At 38.6% G+C, this 23,730-nt stretch overlaps 1 protein-coding gene across 5 annotated transcripts in view; it reads right to left on the bottom strand.

Moving 5' to 3' along the window:
- Positions 1-7,077: 7,077 nt before the first annotated feature.
- The window catches only part of HMG20A (high mobility group 20A), a 44,158-nt gene continuing 27,505 nt past the window's right edge, over positions 7,078-23,730 (bottom strand). For 4 of the 5 annotated variants that reach the window (XM_067305478.1, XM_067305477.1, XM_067305475.1 and 1 more), the window contains 6 exons: positions 23,262-23,477; positions 19,977-20,109; positions 19,572-19,603; positions 14,207-14,282; positions 13,092-13,307; positions 7,078-9,810 (listed from right to left, as the gene is read on the bottom strand). In XM_067305478.1, coding sequence (XP_067161579.1) covers positions 9,656-9,810; positions 13,092-13,307; positions 14,207-14,282; positions 19,572-19,603; positions 19,977-20,109; positions 23,262-23,477 — 828 coding nt within the window. In that variant the 3' untranslated portion in view covers positions 7,078-9,655. Of the gene's footprint in view, positions 9,811-12,262; positions 12,407-13,091; positions 13,308-14,206; positions 14,283-19,571; positions 19,604-19,976; positions 20,110-23,261; positions 23,478-23,730 lie in introns of those variants that run through there. The other variant, XM_067305476.1, reaches the window with a different exon arrangement.

Genomic DNA, 23,730 nt, shown 5'->3' with positions numbered 1-23,730 from the left:
TGCCCAGATTAAGCTACCTCTGCGCAAGCAGGCCCATGGGTAAAATACATCAGTTCTGCTGACTTATGGCCTGAAAGAGAGAGGAAAAAAAAATTGAGATGCTTGGGTGTGAATTCCATTAGGAGGAATTTCTACAAGGTAAGAAAGGCTACGTTCTTTGAAGCATGCTTAAACAGCACAAGAGATTCTGCCATAAACATTCTTTCTACAGTTGAACAAATACCCCAAGGGAGTAAGCCAGGAATTTATTTACTGTATTTCCTTTTATCAGTAACATTATAGCCCTTTCCCCTCTGTCACAGATCAAGATCTTGGCTTATACCTTCAGCTTGTTGACCTTGTCAATACCTCACCATGGCTTGAAAATTGGTACCAGAGAGAATGGCATTGTTGCTGTGTTGGTTTGTTTCTCCCATTTCACAGAAGAGAAGATAATTTAAAACACTTATTTCTATAGTTTTGAGTTTTCTAAATACTTCTTGGACTGCAGTAATTGTGGGGCCCTTCCAAATTCACTGTTCCCACAGTGATATTTGTCGTGAAACATTTCTCACCACAAGAAATTCTTTGTTGGTAGAGGCAGAGTTTTCTGCTGGTTTAGCAGGCTGAAACAGCTTAGCACAAAGGACTGAGGACAGAGGAAAAGAAAGGCAGGAGAGGAAAAACATACAGCTAAGGGCACCTGCTTGGAAGCCAGGAGTTAGATTGATTTAGACTGCTATGTATTCATTAACAACCTTAGATGCTGAAACGTAGGAGGTTCTCTATAGTTAGTGCTCCCACATTATTTCAATGCATGGTTTCATGAAACCCAGTGAGCCATAATGAAAGCAAGATAGCTCTAGAAGGGATTTCCAACTTCCTCCTTCCAGCTCTCCTCTCTGATCCCTCGCTTACTTTGCGCAAACTGTTTCTTGTCAGAACCTCTACATGAGCTCATCCAATTCACAAAAACAGCTGAAAACATTCAGCAAGAAAAAGCTGGGTAGTTCTTTACTGTTTTCATAAGTTAAGGCATCTCACAAGTGGGCATGGATATTCTTGGCTAGAATAAGATCATAGTGGAGCAGCTACTATTATTATAGCGTATATGCTCTAGCTCCAGAGAGCTGGCAGTAAATGTGTGTAAATGTCAAGCTGTAGCAGGCTCCCAACATGAAAACCAGCTCTGCAAAGACACAAAACCACGCAAATATCAACAGTTGCTAAGCTTCCATTACATGGATTTATGTATTCACAGCTCCAGCTAGTAAGGAAGCTAGAGAAGAAATCAGCTGTGCTGATTTTAACATATCAGCCAACAGACAGCATCAGTTTTAGCCAGCTGGAAACCTTTATCACAGCCATTCTTTGCCATCAGAATGCCAACTTCAAAGACGTGTAGACTGAGTTTGTTTTATTTGCTATGCCAGAATTCCCTTGCAACACAGGAATGCTTGCTGCACGTCTTCCATCCTGACCAGCCCTTAAAGCATGGTAACAAAAGTACAATATATCAGCATGTAATAAAAGCCAATAAAAATAAAAACAACCAAAGAAACTACTATCTGCTTAGAACAAAATCAGGGGATTGACAAATTTCTGCATAGAGAAGCTCTCTGACTCTGGCTTCCACTAACAGGCTTTTTCACTCTCATTTTGAGATATCAAGAATTATCATTAGAGGGCACTGCTTCCCCCAGAAAATGGATTCTTTTCCCTATGAGGATAGATATTTCAGACATCTGGAAATGCTCATTTACCACATACCTGTGAAATCCTGAAACTAGGGTGCAGCTAGAATTCTATTTTCACATTTGCTAGTTTTTCTGATCAAAAGCATTTCAAGAATGTATGGAATTTGTAGGTCTGAGCCCAGACATACTCAGGCTAAAAACTCAACTATTTCTACATTGGCAGTACGTGAAAACCAACTTCAAAAGCACATGCAAATTCTATTCCTTTAACCTCTTATTCCTGTTATCTTTACTCTACAAAGTCCCCTTTTACATTAATAGAGTTTAAGTGGGTGAGAGTAGGAGAAGAGAAAACTTACCCACCTTGTCAGAAAAAATGTTGGGGTGGAAGCAGAACTTGACTCCATGCATTTACATATACCAGGGACACTCATTAATGCTAGTATGCATAAGAAAAAAATACATCCTTCCCTTCTACACATCAAGTTCATAGTATGAGTTTGTAAGCCATATGCTTGTATACAGCCATATTTCTTCTATAGGAACAGATGTTCTACTTCTGTATAATCACAGTAATTAAGTATTTTAGGAGAACCAAAATCTGTTGATGACAATGTCAACACCCTCCAGAATCAATACTTATACACAAGGAAAACAGCATGTATACTGTTATGTCACCGTGTAGACAGCATTCATGCTAGAGCAGCCACAGTCCTTTCCGAGCAAGGTAGGGGATTAAGTTTCCAGACCTTTTCACTCTCCTAGGCTCAGTCATCCTGCTGGCTTGCACTTTTGACACACTTCCTGCATCTCTTCCCCCAGTCAGAACAGTTTCGCTCTCTTCCTCCAATATTAAAAGAAACAAAAACAACTTAGGCAGGAATTAGGAGTGCTGTACAGGAAAAAAGCAGCTTCCTCTGAGAGGAATTACAATACCAACACAGTTGTTAACATTCATTTGGAAGGGTTAGGGGAAGAAAAAGTATGTTAATAGATAGGCCTAAAACGTCAGCTTGGGATTTCTTTGCAAGTGTCCTGGGCTTAAGCAATATTATTTCAAATAAATTAGATGAGGGAGTTCTCTCTTAACTAACAGTAGAACAGATTTAATAAAACTTATACTGCCCACATGAGATAGACACAGAGAAATCCCATGATATTACTACTCCAGACTGAAATCAGCTACACCCCTTTCTGATTCCCAGACAGCCAGATGTTCCCTGGGTGTCAGTGTCGTCATTCTACTGAATTCAACGAAACCAGACTCATATGAACCAGCCAAGGTTTTGGCCCAAGGATTTGGCTAGGTAGAAGTTCTTATATAAGAAGTAAAATGTTTAAAATAAGAATTTACTAACTGAAAGTTCAGATGGACCTGAATGCACCGACATACCTCTAGGTAAAAGCGACAGTGCCTTTTACCTGCCAGAGCATGAGTTAGCAAAGCTACCAACATTTCAACAGTAGTATTTTTAACAACTTTAAGAGGTAAACTGTTTCATCAACAGGAGAAGAGAAAGCACAGAAGATCAACTTCACCCTCTCTTATACCTCAGAATAACTTGCATCAATTAAAAAAATGTATATGTCATTATGATTTAATATCACTGAGACACAATTTTTCACCCACACTCTACCGGGTTAAGTCCCATGTTATTCTGTGAACTGCCAAGTACAGGGCCAAGGAGAAGCAGCACCAGAATCCTGAAGTCAGGCCTGAGCAGATATGTAGGCAGGGAATGAATTCTGACAAATTGCTAAAAGATTTGTACTTATGATATTTAGATTAAACATATGCGTGTTAGTAAACTTGGAAGAGTATCTTGCATATATTCAAGATTTACTTTATTTACTTTTTTAAACTTGTATTTTGAAGAAGGTAGTACTTGTGACTAACTGGTGTCTTTGCCAGGTAACAGCAGAAGAATAAAGGTTTCCTGTTTATTATAACCAGAGCTTCAATTCCTTAATCAAAACTTTCCTCTTCACATCGGTTAAAAAAAAAAAAAATCCAATGGCAGTTTCATTTGTTAGGCAGGAACCTCATTTGGTGAAATGCACAGATATCCACACTTTCTCAGCAGACTTCGTATTTCCATAATGTCTCCTAATGTGAAACAACTTCTTTTGTTCTAGTATTGCAAAAATAACTTGTCCCATGTTATTAGGTGAACTGCTGTAGCCCCCAGCAGGCTGCTTCAGAATCCTACTGTCCTATTTATCATATATAGAAGATATGGTTTCTTCCCCAAAAGCATGCAAACTAGGGCAGAAGCTTTGCTACATAAAAACTTTTCTGACATCAGCAAATTGCTTACAAGTATTTACAGAGGAGGATGAGGACTTAATTCCTAATGAGATATAAACCTGGGTATAAAGAGACAGCATAAAGAAGGAGACAAAGGAAAAAGGAGCATTCAAATAAAGTAACATACCCGGTTAACAACATGCAATGGCTTCAAATCCCATTAATGGAACATAACTAGATACACTATTTCCAATATTCTCCTAAGTTATTCTTATTAAATAAGTACTTTAAATTTTTAAAAGAATCTTTAAAAAAAATGCACTTCGACGTTTTTCTTTTTTTTCAGTCTACTGCACTGATGTGACAAGTATTTTGGGGAGTCTAGCCAACTCAGGGGAACCATTCACATGTACAAAGTCGATCTCCTGCCTAAATATTTCAGGATCAAGACCTTAATCTCTAGTTAAACTAACCATTTTCCCATGACCCAATTCTCCACTTAACTGAATAGTCCTTCCTCCTACATTGTTTCTCTACTTCTCCAGCTCCACACAGATCATTTCAAATATTACTTCAGCATCTCATTAACTAATTAATAGAACTGATGGCATTTCAGTACTAAGTTCAACTTATTGGGATATGCATGCAAATAAAACCTGGAGAGTCTAAAATAAACATCTGCAAACTTACAGAGCTGACTGAACATTGCCTTATGGCTACAAATAGACTCAAAGATAATAAACTTGTGTTGCATTTGTCCTTACATTGGAGTAAACCACAATTCAGAGATGGAAAGTAAAAACTATTATATAATTCAACCCATTTCCCTCCCAACAACTTTGAAATGGAGTCTACCACACAGTAGCCAAAGTTCAGAGATATCTGCCATCAATAACATGCCTCTTTTCACTAAAGTGTAGCTCAGAAACCTCTAGAGTAGAAAGTCACATGTTTTTCGAAGTGTCCTAGTCTGATTTGTACAGTCCCCCTTTCCTCTTGCTTCCCTCTAAAACTATGCTTGGAAAAATCCCAACTGCATTTGCTTGGCATTATTTTCACAAAAATGTTCAAAAACTGGTAAAAAAATTCAACACCCACACTACACAGGCCTCCATGTGTCAGGTTATAGCAATAAGACAGGCCAATTACTCAAATAAACTTCAAATCTTTTGTCTATAGCTCCCAGACTCCAATTTTCATATCTTCAGATACACAAACCCTCAGTGCCTACACTGTAAACAATAAAAACCTCAGAATTCACAGCATCAGAATTACAAGTTTATTAATATAGCCTGTAAGTCATAGCTCTGAAAGCTATGTTGGTTTTTGTATTACGTAATGGAAGTTGACACCTTACCACTTACCAGGATGGTACAATAGATGCAGCAAAAACTGCAGCTTTTGCAATTAAGGCAAATCTTGAATATGACCAAGATATTCTAAAAGATAAAAAGAAAATCTCAATAGTATGAGCAATGAGGAAGGAAGATGCAGCAAAACTATTCACTGTTTGAGAGCAGAAAAATTCTACGGGACAAGTGAAGAATAAATGTTTACCTTCTGCAGGCCTGAGGGCATTTCTGACTCCAAAGGATACAACTGAACTGAAGCAAGAAGTTAAAATCAAACAAGCAAGCAACACACCACAGACCTCACTTAAGATTCCAAATATATTATTGAACAGGAATCTGCCTAAGAAACATGAAGAAAATGATCTTTTCCTCTTAAAAAAGCCCCAAAACTCAAAGCCCCCTCATTTCCCTAAAGTGATTATTAGTCATGGATCCCATCCTGCAGCAATAAACAGGGTTTAAGAAACAGAAGAAAATCAGTGGAAATATTACAATACACTATTTTAAATTCAGCATGATTGGCCACCATCTGCTCCTGATGCCATATACAGCACTACAAGGTGGAAAGAAACTGGACCATTCCCTCATTATGAATGCATTGCTGTTTTGCTACTTTTTTGCAGGTGTACACCAGTTCTGACATTACCATCCCCAATTCTTAACTAGTCAATGTCACATAGTGGCTATAGTCATATAGGAGACCTCCCTGTATTCCTTATATTTTTGAAATCTTTAGCATCTCATAGCTGATGTTTTGCAAAATATCCAAAGCACAGTAAGCCTACATGAGCAGTCTGTCCCAGACAGCAGAAGGAGTTGTATTTGAATCAAGTGTGTTGCTATACAGAAAGACCAGGCATTAATTTGGCAATCAAAATAATGAGGCGTGACTACAGAAATAACCTAAATAAATGGTTGCTTACAGCACTGTGACCGCAGAAGGAGCAATAGTGCAGGAGTAAATCATCCGAAGTCCTCCACAGAGAATCTATAACCAAAGTACAATTTCCACAAGGCTACAGGTTGGCTCCACACCCAGCAAGCAGAAGGGAAGATGTATGAGAAAATCTAGTAGAGGAAAAGAAAATGAGTTGGGAGGGGTAACAGTATGATACAGAAGGTTCTTACAGGTAGAGAAAACAAATATAGTGGTGGGAAATTAAGGAAGGCAGAGGAGGACAGGGATGTTAAAAACGTGCAGGGGGAAAAAAGACTCAAGACCTTCTTAAGGTGATTCAAGTTGGGGAACAAGGACATGACAGAAAGGGTCCCGATAATAATTCTTTACAAAAGTCTCTGAAGTTTTCATCACTTCAAATAGTGGCTACTTCCTTTAGCAGTTTCAGAAGAAGATATACTTGAGATGCGGAGGGAAAAGGGGCAGCTCTCTAACACTATTTCCTCTCAAAGATCATCTTTATCAAGAGCTAATACACTGAAGTGCCAGAAGATGGAGTAGCCATTAGTTCTCTGATCATTTGACAGATGGGATAAAGAGTGAGCACTCGCCCCCATTCCTATGAAAGAAAATTACAGCCTATCATGTCATTCCAAGATACATTAAAACAAACAAAGCCCTCAAACAGGTACACAGTCATCTGAATGAGCAATTATCGAAAATATGCATTACCAATCTGGATTGCTGGAGAATACTGGTGATTAATGTAGAGTTGACAAAGTCTCTCAGACAAGAAAGCAATGCTAGTAATGGTTCTTTCATTAAAATGGAGTTAAAATTGAATCAGAATGGATTCAATGTTGAACAATTTTAATGAAGCAAGTGTCAAACAAGCACATCAACTTCTCAAAAAACAAAGGAACTCCAAAAGTTTAATTACAAAAACATTGTACAGAAAACTTGGCATCTCAACAATTTCAAACACATTGAATCAACAAATGGACTCCATTTTCATACAGTTTTCTTAACATTTCTCTAAGTGAAGAGAAAGCATTTTATCCTGCTCCTCTGATCAACACCCACTTCATATTTTTGTCAGTCAACACTGAAAAATGTAAACTGAAGTGACGCTCAGAAAAACACTGGAAAGGCAAAATTCATTTTATAGGGTTAATCAATGTAGATAGGAAGCTTCTTAATAAGACAAAACATCATCTGTCATACTGTTGGTGAGTATGAGCTTAATCTTTCCCCAGGTGCTCTAAAATGGGTATACCATCTCCCTTCCTTCTTCATGGGAAAAGGAAAAGATTTGTCAGTCTCCAGCTAGTAACATCACCTCAAGTTTCTCATTCAACAACACTTACATGCTACCCAAAAGAATGACGTATTAGCAGTATGCTATGAGCCGATACTTGCATTGAATTTCTATAAACAGGGGCAGCCTGCAGCTACACACCTTATTTATAGAGTGTGTGTGTATTGCACAGCCTGGAATTGCATCCCACTATATTACATACCAATTTCTGGAGTCTTCATGGGTTATAAGTAAGATGCCACAGACTGAATTTTAGGATTTTGTAAATCAACTTTTGGCAGTGCATTTTGGCCACTTCAATGAAAGTCAAACATCACTAATCCTAAAAAAGGAGATATGCACAGAACATGGAGGCATGGGTGCTTTTTTCCAGAGACATTATTAAGCTGTAGAATTTTTCCCACACAATGTTTGTTATAGAATCCACTAGAAAGTCCATGCCAACATCAGTTGGTCTTGTCCACACTGCAGAAAGTGTAGGTCAACGCAGCAAATTGAGGTTCTTTTTGGTGAAATCTTGCAAATGAGACTGAAGACAAGAGAGAGGAGTTTCCTCCTTGAAGGAAGACTTGAATTTACATGGAAATCCTTGTTGCTTGGCTACAGCAATAAGCCCATGAGTAAACAAAGACCTGACATGTAAGGTGTTGACCTGGAGGGGGCTTCAGGCAAGCACGAAGTCCATGTGTACAGCATAGGAAAGAAGAAACTACTTTTTAATCTTCAAATACTTGCATTACAAACACATGAAAGCAATCTTGATTGCAATGCACTCAAGTAATGAAAGCAATCTCCAATTCATAACAGGGAAATCCTCAAAGATTTCTGAAGGAGAAGCAAGGAGACTGTCATGTGGAAGAGAGTGCATTCCAATCGTTACTATAAAGCCCAAAGGTGTTCAACAAGTGCTCAAAGTCTGAATTAATAATTTGACAGGAACCCAAGGGCAATGATTTGCATAAATTGGTGCAGACAGTAGGTGCCTTCATCTTTGACAGGAGGTGCAGCGCAGCTTAGCAAGATTACAGACTAGCATGCAAACTTCTACTTGATGCAAGTGAAAGGCCATTTAGGTCATACTGGAACATAATATGCTGAATGCTATAGGCTCCATAGGCTATACTTTAACAGTAAGAAGGTGAAAGCACTTATGGGCTGCAGCTTAGAATTCTGTGGGCTGCTATGTGGACCTAGCTGCTAATAATCTTCTCTGCTATAATAATTCATGCAAAAATACACGTGCTGTTTCTAGGCATATTGTTTCTCAGCACTACAGTTTCAGAAGGGCAGAAAATACAATTCCCCTGCCCATTCCTCTTTGTATAGAATACAGCTCTCACTATGAGATCAACCTCTCAAAAAGTAAGCAGTAACATCAAATCAGACTGAAAAACATATCAGAGGAAAGATGAGCTTTGTGTTTTTAGTCTAAAACGGAGATTTCTACTTTCCCTGCCAACTGAGAATAGCTAACCTTTCACTTTCTTTCTTGATTATCACTGACCTTTGCAATAGTAAAATGTTCCACCAAATATATTCAAGAGGTAAAGCAGACCTTCACAGAAAAGCAGGATGCCATGTGCAAGAGGGGTGCTCGAAGAGAGGGGGTGGTGGGAGAGTCTGTCTTGTACTGGAATCAAGTCACAAAGCACCAATCACAGCCAGTTTCAGGCAGGGAGCAAACTTACATTTTAGAAGTCGAAGGGTAACATAAAAACAGGGTTCTGCTGAAGAACAGCTTACATAAGCACAGCAGGCAGGGTAGGACAAGACAGTGCACCCAGGAAGACTGCCTGCCATGGCAGAGAACACAGGTGCTGCTATCCAGTACTGCAAGTATCAGATAACAAGATCAAAAGAAGAAAACTGAAGTTGGGGAGTGTAATCCCACGAGATAAATGTGAAAACAAAATAAAGGACATCAGAAGACATGAAGCAATATAACACGTCAAAGTTATTACCACGACAAGTAGGCTGACAATTTCACAAACTGAGAGATTTCACCTCCATAGTCAGCCAGGTCACAGAATGTATGCACCCTCACACCCAGAAAAGTTAATAAAAAATTGAAGATTGCACGGAAGTCACATGCTCTTAAAAGGTTTACACAGAGGACAGTTCAAAACTGTTTAGTGGGTGGTGTCCGTGGCCTCTTAAGACCTTTTAATGCATTGATGTGTTTGCCCCACTGACAAACTGCAAAGGCAGGGAGCAGGACAAACCTGCAAATTCTGCCTCCCACACCCAGTCTTTCCCCCATGGCTTCTTATTCCACACTGGCCGAAAAACTTTTGTAAAGCATCCCTGGGTCATGAGACCTGCAGATGAAACAAAAAAATAAGTGTTAGAAGACCACAATCCGTCAGGATGAAATAGGACACCGTGACATTATTTTTGAAGGGTTTATTTGAAAACATGGCATTAAAAAGTACAAAGAAGCTTACAGAGTCAGAACTATGTCAGGATAGCCACTAATTTTATACCTGTGAATTCCTGCTTCCATCCAAAGAACAGATTGCTAAATAAGAAACAACTTCCTCTTCCCACCATATTCTGTATGTTTGCACAAAGAAGTTCTCTTTAGCATGCAGTACAGAAGAACAGAAACATTCACTACTATAGTCAAACAGCTATTACATAAAAGGTACTTGAGCCAACAGAAAAAGAAATCCAACGAAGTTCTCTAACATAGTGTTTTTAAAGAGTATCATAATGAATAGATTTTCTACGAACTTTGCTTTTGTAATGTGTCTCAACCACAAAGACACCATTTGGTCAATAGTGATTACATTTCGGAGAATTAGTATATATTATATTTTATATGCATGTTAACAAAGGGACAATGGTGATGACAGTCTGATGATAGGGTTTATCAGATGCCAGCTGAAACTTTCTGTCCTAAGCTTCCCTCTCTTTTATGGAAGCCCTTTTCTTCCTATATTTGCAACCATAAAGCCCTCTTCCCATCTAAGATTACGTCACGAAATACAACAACTAACCTGACATTCACTTAGCAATGAATAGCCCTATGAATTACTGGAACATCAGATTCAGCTACATGCGCATATTTACACCATGAAACCAGGTGACTAACAACCACATTTTTAATTGCCTCACGCTGTTTTGCTGCTGAAAGCAGGGAAGGTATTGGAGTGGTTTGGGGAAAGGGGAAGAAAATGGAGTTGTACTTTTTAACTGTAAACCAGGAGGAAGAATTCTAGAGGAAGAATTCCTTTTCCAAGCCACTTATAGCTGAATCCAGTTTTTCTAGAAGAAAAATATGCACATTTTAAGAACACAAAAAATCCCAATGGCTTAGGAAATAAGAATCCTCATGACACAAGAATCAAAGTCTAGATTTTAGTAGCTTTGAGACACGATTTTTCTGGCAAGGTGTTTAAAGGGCAAACATCTGTCTCAGGGCCTGGCATGCCCTTCTAATACCCAACTGCTGAGAAACTGCTTTCCCTCTTACTACATTCTGTCAAATCTCCCCATCCCCCAATTCTCTCTTTCTGAGCTTACAAGAGTGCTAATTGAAAACAGTATACAAAAATGAGGCGGCTGATGAGCTACTGAAAAATCCCAGACCTGGATCGACAAGCTGTTCCCCTTCACAAACAGCAGCAGTAAAGCCACTTCTTTATTCTGCTGGGAGCTCAGTCGTCTCTTAGAACTACAGCCCGTTCCATCTGGCTACCCTCTGGAAGGACAATGATCTTTTAGCTTAAGCCATGCTATAATGGGGGAAGTGTAATTAACTGTTCTACACAGTATCACAAAAGGTCAGAATCAGAAAGGATGAAAAGCCCTGTCCTCATATTCGCAGATGGCACAACTCAGATTTTTATTTGCATTTCTAAACACCAAGACACATGTACAGTAGATTTCTTCATAATACACCCCTAAACAATCCAGGTATGTGCATAGTTACAAAAGAAAAAAGGCAAGCTCCCAATGGCTGTATAGTGTTGGGGGGCAGGAGGGGAAATGGGCTGGGAAATGCAGGGAAGCACAATAATGCACAAAGACTCTTTTTTTATTTATTTGTTTTTCCATTCAGCCCCTTACTAGGGCTTTCTAAGCTGCTGAACAGAAACAAAAGTGCAGAATCATGAGCTCTGCAATACTGTTTGCATAAACCTATGATCATTACAGTCTCAGCAAATGCTACATCTAGCCTGAATCACACATCAGTGCTTCACTTGCATGTAACCCTTCATATCCAGAAGAACTTGACTAAAGGTGCTACAGACTTGGTAGTTTTAAGGTATTTTCAGTTTATAATGGAAATGAGCTCACCTGTAACCTCTTGAGGCAAATGAAATTTCTCCATGACCAGACCCTACATTTATGCAGAACTCTTCAAATTTACTTCACTTGAGAAAGAAACCATCTTCTAAACTAGTCATCCTATCATTCAAACGTAAATAACTGTTCTTCCTTTTCTACACCATCAGTGTTCTTATTATTCACGTCACACATCAAATACACTGAATAACAGCGCAAACAGCTATATTACGTCTGCGTATATATAAATATCTTGGAGCTAAGGAGGAGAATTTTGGAACCTTTAAGTGCAGTTAGATTTTTTTTTCAACCTCATTTGACTTTCAGTAAGTCAACCCGCTCTTGTGGCTTTGAGAAAAAAAAAGTACTCTTTTTTAGTTATACAATACAGTGATCTACACAAGAATCAGTGTCAGAACAAGTACCAGAGGTACAGAGTGGATATCAAGCAAAAACAGCCTAAAGAACAAGAGCACTTACCCAACCACTAGCGTTCAAGCCGATTTACCACCTCTCGGACTGTGGCTATGAGGTTCTCATTCTCCTGTGGGTTAGCCATAATAATACTGTGCAGCCTATTCATGTACGAATCAATAGTTTCCATTGTGGGCGTTTCCCCGCTACCTATAGTTAATATAGTAAAATCAGCCACAGAATATTTAGATGACTGCAGCAATTCCAAAAAGTTAAGACTATGCTTAGGACAGCTTGTGCCAACATGCAAACTGCTATAAAGGTGCTCTTGCCATGTAGCACCTCATCTGTTAGATTCTGTAAAAGGAATTTCTACCTACCTCCACAAAATGAGTAGTTCCAAGGACACCAGGACTAATGAAGCCCGGTTTTCTTTGATTTGAGTCTTGTGACTGATTATAATTGAAACTTTTTTTAGCTGGGCATTCATAGTATCTAAGTGGATTCTTTGGCATATAACAAAATGAAGATGCTAACAGTGAAGTCTTTCCATTAATCAAGGAACTTACAGGTCCTGTCTTTTCTATTTAGTAACACATTTTCACATGCGAAGGGGAACAAAGACTGAATAAGTACTTTTTCAGGAACAAAACAAAGAGCTAGTGTATTTAAAAAAAATAAAAGAAAAAGGAAGCAATGCTGAAATAAAGCTCTGTTGATGCTAAACCTTCCCCTGGATGTATTCTAAGATTTCGATATCTGATACAAAAAAAGGCTTAGAAACAGTCATATACTACAAAATTACAAGGACAGGCCACGCAACTTCACAGCAACATTAGAAGTTAAATTTGAATTTGGACAGAGTCCTAAGGAAAAAAAACCAACAAAGGTTTACCTGGTAGCGGGACTCCAGCAAAGCTGGTTGTGAGTGCTTGGCGTAAGGTCTCCAGATGCTGTTGCAGCACTGTGTTGCGGCTACGCTCTTGTATCACATCCACCTCCAACTTCTCCACAGCTGTACGCATACTCTCAACATGTTTCTGCAGAGCAGCGTTCCTCTCCTCAAACTCCATGTTAGATTTACGCAGCTGTCGCAGCTCAGCTTCTCGCGCTGTGAATATCATCCCATTCCCACCCCAAGAGTCATGAAATCTCAAAAACACCAAAAACAAAACATCCCTATGATTGGTAGTTAACAAAGCAGAATGTTCTAGAGTGTCTGCTCAGCTGATCATTGAAAACAGTGCAGTGCTATACTACACACAGAAAAGCATCATATCATGGAGTTCTGGTATTGCCTAGAGTAGTACTTAAATAGCAGTTAATTTCTAGAGAGATAGACAAATTAGAAGACATTCAAAGCATGGGAGCAGAAGTGAACAGAGGAATTTATTAGGAAGGAAGACTGAAAGAATGATTTCAAATGCTTTCAGTACAATATAGCTTAGCATTAGTGATGAGAGGCCTAGGGACAAGATACCAGTTACAAAAATACATTTCTACTGATCATCAGAAGCGTCTGAATTTGAAGTCTATTTGGCTAAGAAATAGTCTTCAGGAAACCCAGCAAAAAAATCCTCAGCTCTTGGGACGTGCAAATACCAAAACCAAATACAGTAACAAAAAACGTCAGGGGAATCTTCCACATCTCTAGGGCTACAAATTAAAATATGGCTACCTAGCCTGAACCATCGTCTTGCGTCTCAGATGTTTCTTAATCCTATACAACAGCAATTCCAGCTTGGAATGGCTGGAAAAACAGCCAGTGGAGCTTAAATGCTAGCACCATTCTCTAAAAAGGACAGTTTTGGAAGACAATAAGCCAGGAATAACTACTGTCACAGCCACTGTGTACATACAGAGGTAAAGTAATACCACAAACGCATTGACCAACTATACCCAAGTCATTACTTGAAGAGTCCTCACACTCCCCCACCGTAGCTCAGCTGACATTACTGTGGCAAAACCTGGGAGAAGTAAGGAGGGAGTCCCTGTAAGAGTTAAATTTACCTTTACTATGATTCAGGAACTCTTCTGTGAAGATCGGGATATCAAAAACAGATCTCTCCTTTGTGTCTGCTTCCTTCTAAAAAGGAAAAAGTAATACATAGATAAATACTGTTAGCTTTCAGGAATTAACGAAACAGAATAAATTTGATCAAGAAAGCAGAGAAAGGAGACCTAAAATTGAGGCAGATAAACCCAGAACTGGATGGATGGAAGATGGTTCTAACTCCTATTGACGATTTTAACAGAAGCTGAATGCTATGATCAAGAAATATCTTATAGACTATTAAAACATAGTCTTTGCCCTAAAGACATTACACATTAGACAACCACTCAGTAGTTTTAAAACTTGAAAATTTGAATTCATCTGTTTTCTGTATCTTAATGAAAACCATTCCACAATCAACCAAATGACATAGTCTAAAATTGTCCATAGAGAATGTCAACGAACAGGAAATAAAACCAGCATCATTCATGGTAAGTATCCAGGCTCTTTGTCTTTCAACTACCAAAGCTAAAGAGAAAACAGCCAGGAAAAAGAACTGTTAAGAGAAAAACGCACAACTTTTCCACAGGGTGCCAATTCCACATTTCTGTCTGCTCCAAATTGCGAGATACGCATTTTGTCTCAAAAAGAGATGGGATGCTTCAAGTGAGCCATATCTTTTTCCAAACATTTAGAAGGATGATGCCTCCAAGAAAAAGAAAACATATGAACATGGCACATAATGCAAGATTCTATGGGGGAAACTTGCTGACAGAACATATGTCATATTTTGAAGGGATAAAGGGAGAAAGGAGAAGAAATAGGTATAGGTGTATGTTGCTTTTAGAAAGCAACCATTCGTCCTCATCATGGCAGGTGTGCATCAATGCAGGGATTACTTCAAGGAACTGGACTGCCATCTCCTGCATACTGCAAAACCAAACACTGCAAAATTTGTGCTCTTTAAGACACAAAAGAAGCTCATCATAAAATCTGTAGTCAAAGGCTTTCTGGCAACTTTCAAACCTGTTCACCTAATTTCTGATAAAGCTGGTGAGTTCAGCCATGTGAACTTGAGACTACTGCAATCTAAGAGGTAGCTGCATTTGATGTGCAGAAGATATGATACCAATTTACAGTTCGTGACTATAACAGGCTTTTTTTTTTTTTTTAATCTTTTAAAGCAAGTGGACTCAAAGAAAAAAGACACACCATAACAACTGTTTTCCTTCAGGGATTTTTGAGATTAAATTCAAATTTAATATTATTAATGATACTTCAGTCACCATTTCTACAAGTCAAAATCAACAGGAACTAATGCTTAAAGCCTGCAACATTACTGACAAAGCCAATTCAGCTTTTTTTTCGTTTGATGAACTGCAGCAATCAAACTGTTACTTAATACAGGAACAAAAGTTAATCATCAGAGAATCTCTATAAATAGCAAAAAGTTTTCAAACCCCTCAAATACCTCAGCTGGCAAAGTGCACCAAGAACTCATTCCTCCAAAATTATGTTCAAAGCCAGAGAGAAAATACCACTCTTGCTTCTGCTACTACAATAGAGACCTTTGTATTTGAACACCTGGACTTTAAATGAAGTGTCAAACATGATTTGGCGCCCAGCAAAAAAATTTAAGCGTTTAACAGCCTATAAGGGAATTCTGCAACTAAGCTTAAGAGTTTCATATTGGTGTCGGTCTCATAAAGGGGCTGGACCGGGGTGAACTGAATGCTGTCAACCAAGAGACAAGGGTAGAGGGAACTTCAAAGGCTCTTAAAGTCCTTACTTGAGTAAACTGTCATGTTATTTTATTTAATTTTTTTAAAGTAAAAGATAAGCTGAGTTTTATAGCCTGGTAGAAACATAGCTGGGAAGCTCCAGATTTAATGAGTGAACTCAAAGCCCACTTGGCATGAGCCAATCGAACGTGCACTAGGAACAGGCAGGGGCTGGGGGCATGGAAACAAGCTTTGGCAGTTCTGTGAGAAGCAGTAGGATGCATTAGCATCTCTGTGGGTTACTTCAACATACAAGTTCTTTGCATGAGTTTTGATACTTGTTATTATAGGAAAGGTCTCCTGATTATATATTTAGAAATGAGAAGTCATGTATAGCAGTGTGCATGATAATGCATTCATTTTGTCCTAACACCCTCTGAGACAGCCAGAAATTAATTTCACCCTGAAATCTATGACCTCAGCATTAATGTACACTAAAAAAATGTTGGGAGTTATGAAGCTTGATTAAAACAAACCAACAAACAAACAAAAAAAAACTTAGACGACAACGAGCCTAGAAAATTCATGCTTATTATCGCTTCTTGTCTGCCAAGAGGCACTGGCTTGGCCCAGCAATGGTACCTAGAGAATAAATGGTGGAGAATGCACTGCTGATATTCTATTTACCACTCCAGGGTACAGGTTCTTTGGGTACAAAATAAAGAACATTAAAGCAATTAGATGAAACCATTCAGTTTCTGAAAGGCAACCAAGAAATTCTACTTAATAAAAGAATGATAATGAAAGCCATCAGCCCTCTTCCATTACAGAATACATTACCCAACCTATAAAAGATCCTCTTGAGGGCTCTGAAATACTTAGGTCGCTCTGAGATTCACCTGGGATTAAAGTCATAAGGATTTGATTACCTTCTCATTGAGAAGGTCCAGTCTGTTCAGGCTGTACACCCTATTGTCATTCCTCAAATTAAAAGAGAATCAAAATTATTTCTCTCTTCTGCCTTAAACAAGATGGATAGCCTGGGAAGCATTTCTACCAATAATACCCTTTTCATTGGGTTATTAAACTGAGGTTGATTTTTGGAGGTTCCAGAACAAACAAGACGAAGTTCTCAGGTATATGTTTTCTTGTTGCACACTCATACTACAGCAGCCATTTGCCTATCTTCGAAGGTTTTAGACACGACCAGGTGTAATGCCTAATCTCCCTGAAGTGTTCATATACATCTTTGAAAGAAGCAATAGCAGAACAATGAAAAAAAGGACAGCATGACTTATAAACCCAGAAAAAAAATGGTCATGTGGACACACAGAGAATGTCATGTAATAGGGGAGGATAAGAGTACAAGGGGCAGCCTAAGCATTGCAGACATCCTTGTTATATTTGAGGTTTATAAGGTCACTTCCAACTAGTCTGAAGCATTGAATATAAGCACAGTTTGTGTTATTTTAAAGTAAGAACAATGTTCAGTCACTGCTGATCACAATTAACAGCTCTAATATGTATTTTAATATATCATATTTATAATGTAGGATTTGAAGGAAGATAAATCTTCTATTTCATGCCCACAAACGAATTCATGGAGACTCTGTTCTCATGTTTTTCACAGCTATATTTGGATACGAAAACTTTACTTTCACCTTCCAAAGTCTCATCTTTTTCATATTTGTATTGTAATTATATTACTTATTTGAATTGTTCACTGCAATGCTTTTTGGAAGTCATTTCTATACACAATATTTAAAATGAGTTCAATGCTGATTCACAGAAACTAAATCATGAACACTTGAAGAGGCTGAGGGGAGAAAAGACTTTCTCAGCCTTATTTGACAAGTTCTCTTATTCAGTCAAAAAATAATTTAATCAGATCACAACTATTAATCACAAACACAATTATAATAGTCAATATGGGTAAGAGAAAAAAGCAAGACAGACAGCAGCTTTAGCTTTGCTTTGAGTAAAGATTGAGTACGTATTTCTAAAAACAATCTAAGCCTACTCTGCTGTTCCTTGCCTGTGGAGGACTGTAATACTTAATTATCTTGCAGAAAAGACATGAAAGCATATTAGTGATAAGCATAGGGAATTTCATAATATAAAGGTGAAAAATGCTAAGCGAACAAAGCAGGCTTTCAGAAGAGGATGTCTGCCTTTGTGTTCTGTGTAATATCTATCTCATGAAGCTTGGAAGCCCTATAGAATACAGAGGACTCCTCTGTAAGTGGATTTATGAAGTGTGAGATTTCACCAATGATAACTTGGTGTTTAGAAGGATGAGAGTCAAGACTCAGTGAATTTGTCATTTGTCACCTGTACAATTTAAAGGATATGTAAATGTCACTGTCAATGACCTGGTACTTGAAACCTTTCATAATAATGTGGTTTTGTACAATTCAAAATGAAATTAGATTCAGAGACTGCAGAATCAGAAATTTCAGGGACCGTGTACCTCTGAAAATTAATCTTACTGAAAGTATTGCCTTTAAGAGTTAATTAAAACATATCAAAAGCATGCTACTAAAGCATTTTCCTGGAAATGAAACTTATTTGCCTTAAAGTAGACAAGAGCAGTGGTTGCCTCTCAGCAGTGCACATTCTTGTCACTATTGTAATGAACCCATTAGCAAGCAACTTGATTGCTTTCCCAAGGGGAAGAAAAAAAAATCCTCAAAGAAAAGATCTTTTAGAAAGGCCTAGGGCTTATCTAGCAAAGAGGCTGTGTATAAACAGGATTTTTCATTGTTTTTTGTATGCAATTTATTGGTAACCATGCAAGAAGTTCTGTGGCCCTAAGAAAGACAACTAGAGATGAAAAGTTTCAGTGCTTCAGGAAGGGAGATGGCATGGTCAGCCAGGACACACAAGGTTTATGATAGGTCTCATATCAGCTGAAGCATAGGCATGTCACCTCCAGACAATATTACTCTTTTGTAACACTTATGCATGCAAGAGTGCGTGGGGGAAGTGGGAAGTTAAACCAAAGATCTCTCAATAATTTTGGTAACTTTCCATGTTTTCTTCCCAAAGAAACCACAGCATTTACTCTGCTGCAAAATACCAGTACCTCAAAACCACAGACTAAAGGCATTAACTAACCTTGAAAGGTTTATCTAGGTCTCAAGCTATTTATCAGTTCTACCTAGATATCTATTTACCCAATAATATTTAAAAAATGAGGGGAGGAGGGGGAATTCAGGCTTCTCAGCTTTGAAAAACTGCAGAGCAAAATTTTGCAAGTTGAACCTGTAACACACCAGATTCTTAAAGTCCCAATTATACTAACTTACACCCACTGATTTTTTTTTTTTAACATTTCAAATCATATATGTGTTTTGAAATGCAAACCACATACAAAATAAGATATTCTCTTCAGCCTCTGCTTAAGTATACCCTACACTTCCACTTCATCTCAGATCACTTGTACCTGCCCAGACTTTGTTTGGTTTTCATCATACTAATGTGAGCGTAAGAGTATTCAGTTGCTTCCAACTTTTGATTTAAAAACTTTATAGAAAGAGGAAGAATGCACAGCAATCTAAACCTTTGATTGTATCATCAACTGGCATAAACTTCTTATTGACTTCAGTAGCAACTTTCATCTGAAGATCTACCCACTGATGTGCAGAATGAAGAGTTTTACCTCATGATCATGGGCTGGCTGTCTTGCTCCATCTGGAAAAGAAAAAATAAACAAGAAATCCCCCAAAATACACAAGACTCAAGAAAATAAGAAACAAGAGTTAAAGTAGCTGCACAACCATAGTCACACAACCAACAGTTACAGATAGAAAACTTGTGTAGCTTTCCTAAGTAGTCATGTAAAAGTAGCATCTAACTTGGATGCTTTCAACGAACTGGCTCTAGTACAAACTAGATGCAGTTACATCTGCATAAATGCACTCACTTTACATTAGTGGATGCAAACACTATAGAAAACACATTCACTTTGTAACAGTCAAAGGCTATTAATGAGTGTCTGGCTATATGGGTAGTTGGGGATCTTTTGTTGTTCTAGCTAGGCAAAAACTTTTGATCTGTTCAATACCTTGTCTGTGCGATTTCCCTTTTTGTCTGTCCTGCGCTTTCCTGCTAAAGACTTTGTAGGCTTCAGTCTTCTGATATTGCTCCAGCTCCCGCATGTAACGCTCCTTATCTCTATCTGCTTCATCAAGGTATCGCTGAAACAAAAAAGACAAAGAGTTTCAGGGAGTTTCCTCCCCTTCAGGAAGAAGGGAAGAAAAACATCTTGTCAGACAAATTGCTGATCCATCTCACCTATGCAAACAGGAAAGTAGTGGAGAAACAATGAGAATGTACATGAGATGCAGAGAACTAAGATTCCTGGATAAAACACTGCTGTTCTGGAGTCCTTTTGTCTCTGTTTTATCCAAATCAGCATCTTGCTAACTGTTTGTTTGTCAGACCTAGAGGTAATCAGCTGCTAGGCTACTCAACTCAGCGGAATACTATATACATACTATAGACCAAATATTTAAGAATTGTGTTTCTGTGGCTGTGATTAACAAGGGATTCTTGTAGGGCAGCATTTAACAGGTTATCATTTAATGCTCAGATCTGTAGCAATGGGATTCCAGTACGCACTCGCTTTCAAACCCCACAGACAAAAAGTACTATCATTCTACCAGCTCACACTTTCCCCTCATCTGAGGGGTAAGCAAAACATTGTGGCTACTCTAAAAGAAGAGCTTAAAGAGAACAGAGCCTAGAAGGTTCTATCAATTTCTTTAATATCTGCATTTAGGTTAAAATAAATCATTGTATTCTAGCCTGAAGGAATTTCAGGCATCTGCATAATGGAACAAGCTTAACTGGAGAATACTTTAAGGATACTGATGAACTGAAAATCACTTAAAGAGTGGTCACAGCTCTGGGACTAATGGGATTCTTCCAAGAAAAAGCTGCCTTCCCCACCACCAAGACTTTTTCCCCCCCATTCAAGTTTAAAATTCAATGGAAATATTAAACCAGAGCAAACCTTAGTGACCTGGTATGCTTTTTATCTTCATGAAATCATTACAAGCCACTTCGCAGTTATATATTCAATGCATTTGGGACATTGTCCTGATCCTGCTGAGGTTACTGTTTCTATTCTGGATTGGGGGGTAAATTTGATGATGTTGGGTTTGCATTGCTTTGGGGCATTGCTGGAGATGGTAGAGAGGAATTAATGCCTTATGAAGAATAAAATGTGCTACTGAAAGAGTACAGACAATGTGTGAAGAAACACACAACTTTTTCTCTTTAGCTTGTGTTTTGAATGGATTGTTCTGAATCAGTAAGAATGAATTATGCTGTAGTACCTGTAACTAGATGTCCTAGGTTTTCTAGTACAGACCCATACACCCCATTACATATTTTCCCATACAGGAGAATAAAAAGAATGATTATTAGCATGTGGTTTGCTTTATGACTACAGCAAGGTAATGGTTAGCTACAAAGTTGGGCTTTGGCTTGGTTTTTTTTTTGGCAGAGGCAGCATCAGCTCAATCAACTCATCTTTATGCTGAACAAATGCAAAGGGAAGTAGCAAGACTATTGGGCTGGAACAGGGGAAATGTGGGACTGTTTCTTTTCAGCTGTCACATCAGACAGCTAGTTTGCTAATTGCTGGAGATCAGCCAGGAGAGAACTTCACACATGCTTGTCCCATGGATTATGCAACATTAACACACACAGTAGTAGAGTACTGCCTTTAGCCCCACTGTTTGCTTTAGAAAAATAATGACTTTATAGTGGTTAGACAACCAAAACCAAGCTTACTCAACTTTAACAATAATTTGGGGTCTGTCACGTTAGAGACATGGGTTCTGAGTCAGCAACGCCCTTCACAGCCTTAATAACACGAGGCAGGAAGAACAGAATGAAACAAAGTACTCAGCAGTCCTTCTCTGACTCGCTATAGGTTAGGTTTCCACGGCCTTATCTAAAAAAGGACAGATTCCCTGGGAATTTAAAAGGCAGCACATAGGAAAAAGGAGACTGAGTTAAAAACTCTAGGCTAAGAAACTGTCTCAGAGGCTATAAAAATATCTTAAGGGGGAGAGGGGTCTCTTATTCCCCCACTTCCCCCTTCTCCCAGCAATCAGTGACAGCATTCTCACTGCAGCAAATCTGTTACCGAATCAGTTGGCTCGGCTGGCACATTTTCCATTATGGATGAAACACAATTGCCCGTGCACCATTTTATAATATCTCTGTGTAACTGGTATTCTATGAACTAGCTCATAAACAGCAACACGCTAGCAAAGGGCAAGTCAGTGCATTTTAGATTTCTAATAAAGGCTGCAAAAATCAGACAATCCAATTAAAAAGTGACAAAAGGAACTCGTTTTTTTATCATTCCATTTTTCATCTAGCCATCATACAAGCTTCGAGCATCGTTTTGTCATTACAGTATTTTCACAGGCTTAAATATCCTGATAAAATCATATCACAACACCAAGTTTTACTATGAAACTACTGCTTTGCTCTAATCTCCAACTGAAAATCAGGTGTGGATCATAAAACACCCATGAGTGGTAACAAGGTCTGCACCAGAAGGAGTTAAAGGACCAGAACGAACACTGACTTTGTTTTCATTCACGTATCAAACAATGCAGAAGGCTTCAGCACTCCAATAAGAAGATACCACATTCTGACTGAATGGAAATAAAAAGTTTTCCTGAGGCATATTGGTGTAGAAACTAGAATAGACAACTCACTGACCCATCATACAGATCTTGACTTTCCTTATAGGGCTAGCAACCCTTTAAAACATTGTTTAAAAATTTTACTTACTTTATTTCCTTCAGTAACACGTCCTTTCAGGTGTACTTGTCTTACTCTAAGACACCAGATGTTTATATTCATTGATGAGTTTGTAAAATAAACAGAGTGATAAAATCCTTCTAGCAGCTCTGAAACCCTGCTGAACGCTCCTCAGCTATAGTGAATGAACTCCTGCCCCACCATTCTGATGGCTCTGGCCTTGGAAACTGGTAATTCTCAGCTGTATCTGGGTTAGGTAGAACAGAGTTTCATCCCCATAAATAACATAAGCCATGGGATATCTCATTACAGCCTTCCCCAAAATCCCCCAATATAGCCTTGCACTATTTAGAGGATACAGTTTTCCCCAAGTCACACCTGGATGAGATGCTATGGCCCTACCAGAGTTCATTATTTGAACTCTGGAGGGCCTGTGCACCTTATTTTAAAACATATTCCTAAGCATAACTTCAATCAAAAGTCTATGTTAACTTCCTCACTAAACAATATTCCCATTTAACAATAATGATATTCCAACAAGGAAAAGGGAGTTTAATGGTACCCGTTTCTCCTCGGGAGGCAGTTTACTCCATTCATTGCCCAGCATCCTGGTGATCTCTGGGAAAGGGACTTCAGGCCTCTTCGCTCGAAGCTGCTCCCTACGCTCATTCATGAATCGCACATACCCTGTGAGGGGGGATTTGGGGGCATTGCTGTCCCTAAGGGGTTTCTTCCTCTTTCTCCCTTTGGCCCAGCCTCCTCGTTTAGTTCTTTGCTGCTGCAAAATGAAAATGGAAGAAAATTCAGATTGAAAGAAAAAAATTACCACCCCTGGAAGGAATAAATATTCATGTCTCACACATTTTCATCAGGAGTATGTTGCTGCAATACATCCTGTCCACAGATGTTCCTCAGTAAACTTCAAACCTCACTTTAGAGCAACCCTGACTGTTCTCTAAGTAAAGCCAGACAAATAAGTCTCCTTGAGAAAAGTTTTTGTAGTATCACTCCTGGTCCACTGGGAGAATAAA

The sequence above is a fragment of the Apteryx mantelli genome, chromosome 15 (assembly GCF_036417845.1).
Source record: "Apteryx mantelli isolate bAptMan1 chromosome 15, bAptMan1.hap1, whole genome shotgun sequence".
NCBI lineage: Eukaryota > Metazoa > Chordata > Aves > Apterygiformes > Apterygidae > Apteryx > Apteryx mantelli.
The sequence above is the reverse complement of the archived record's forward strand: the minus strand, read 5'-3'. Positions and strand labels throughout refer to the sequence as shown.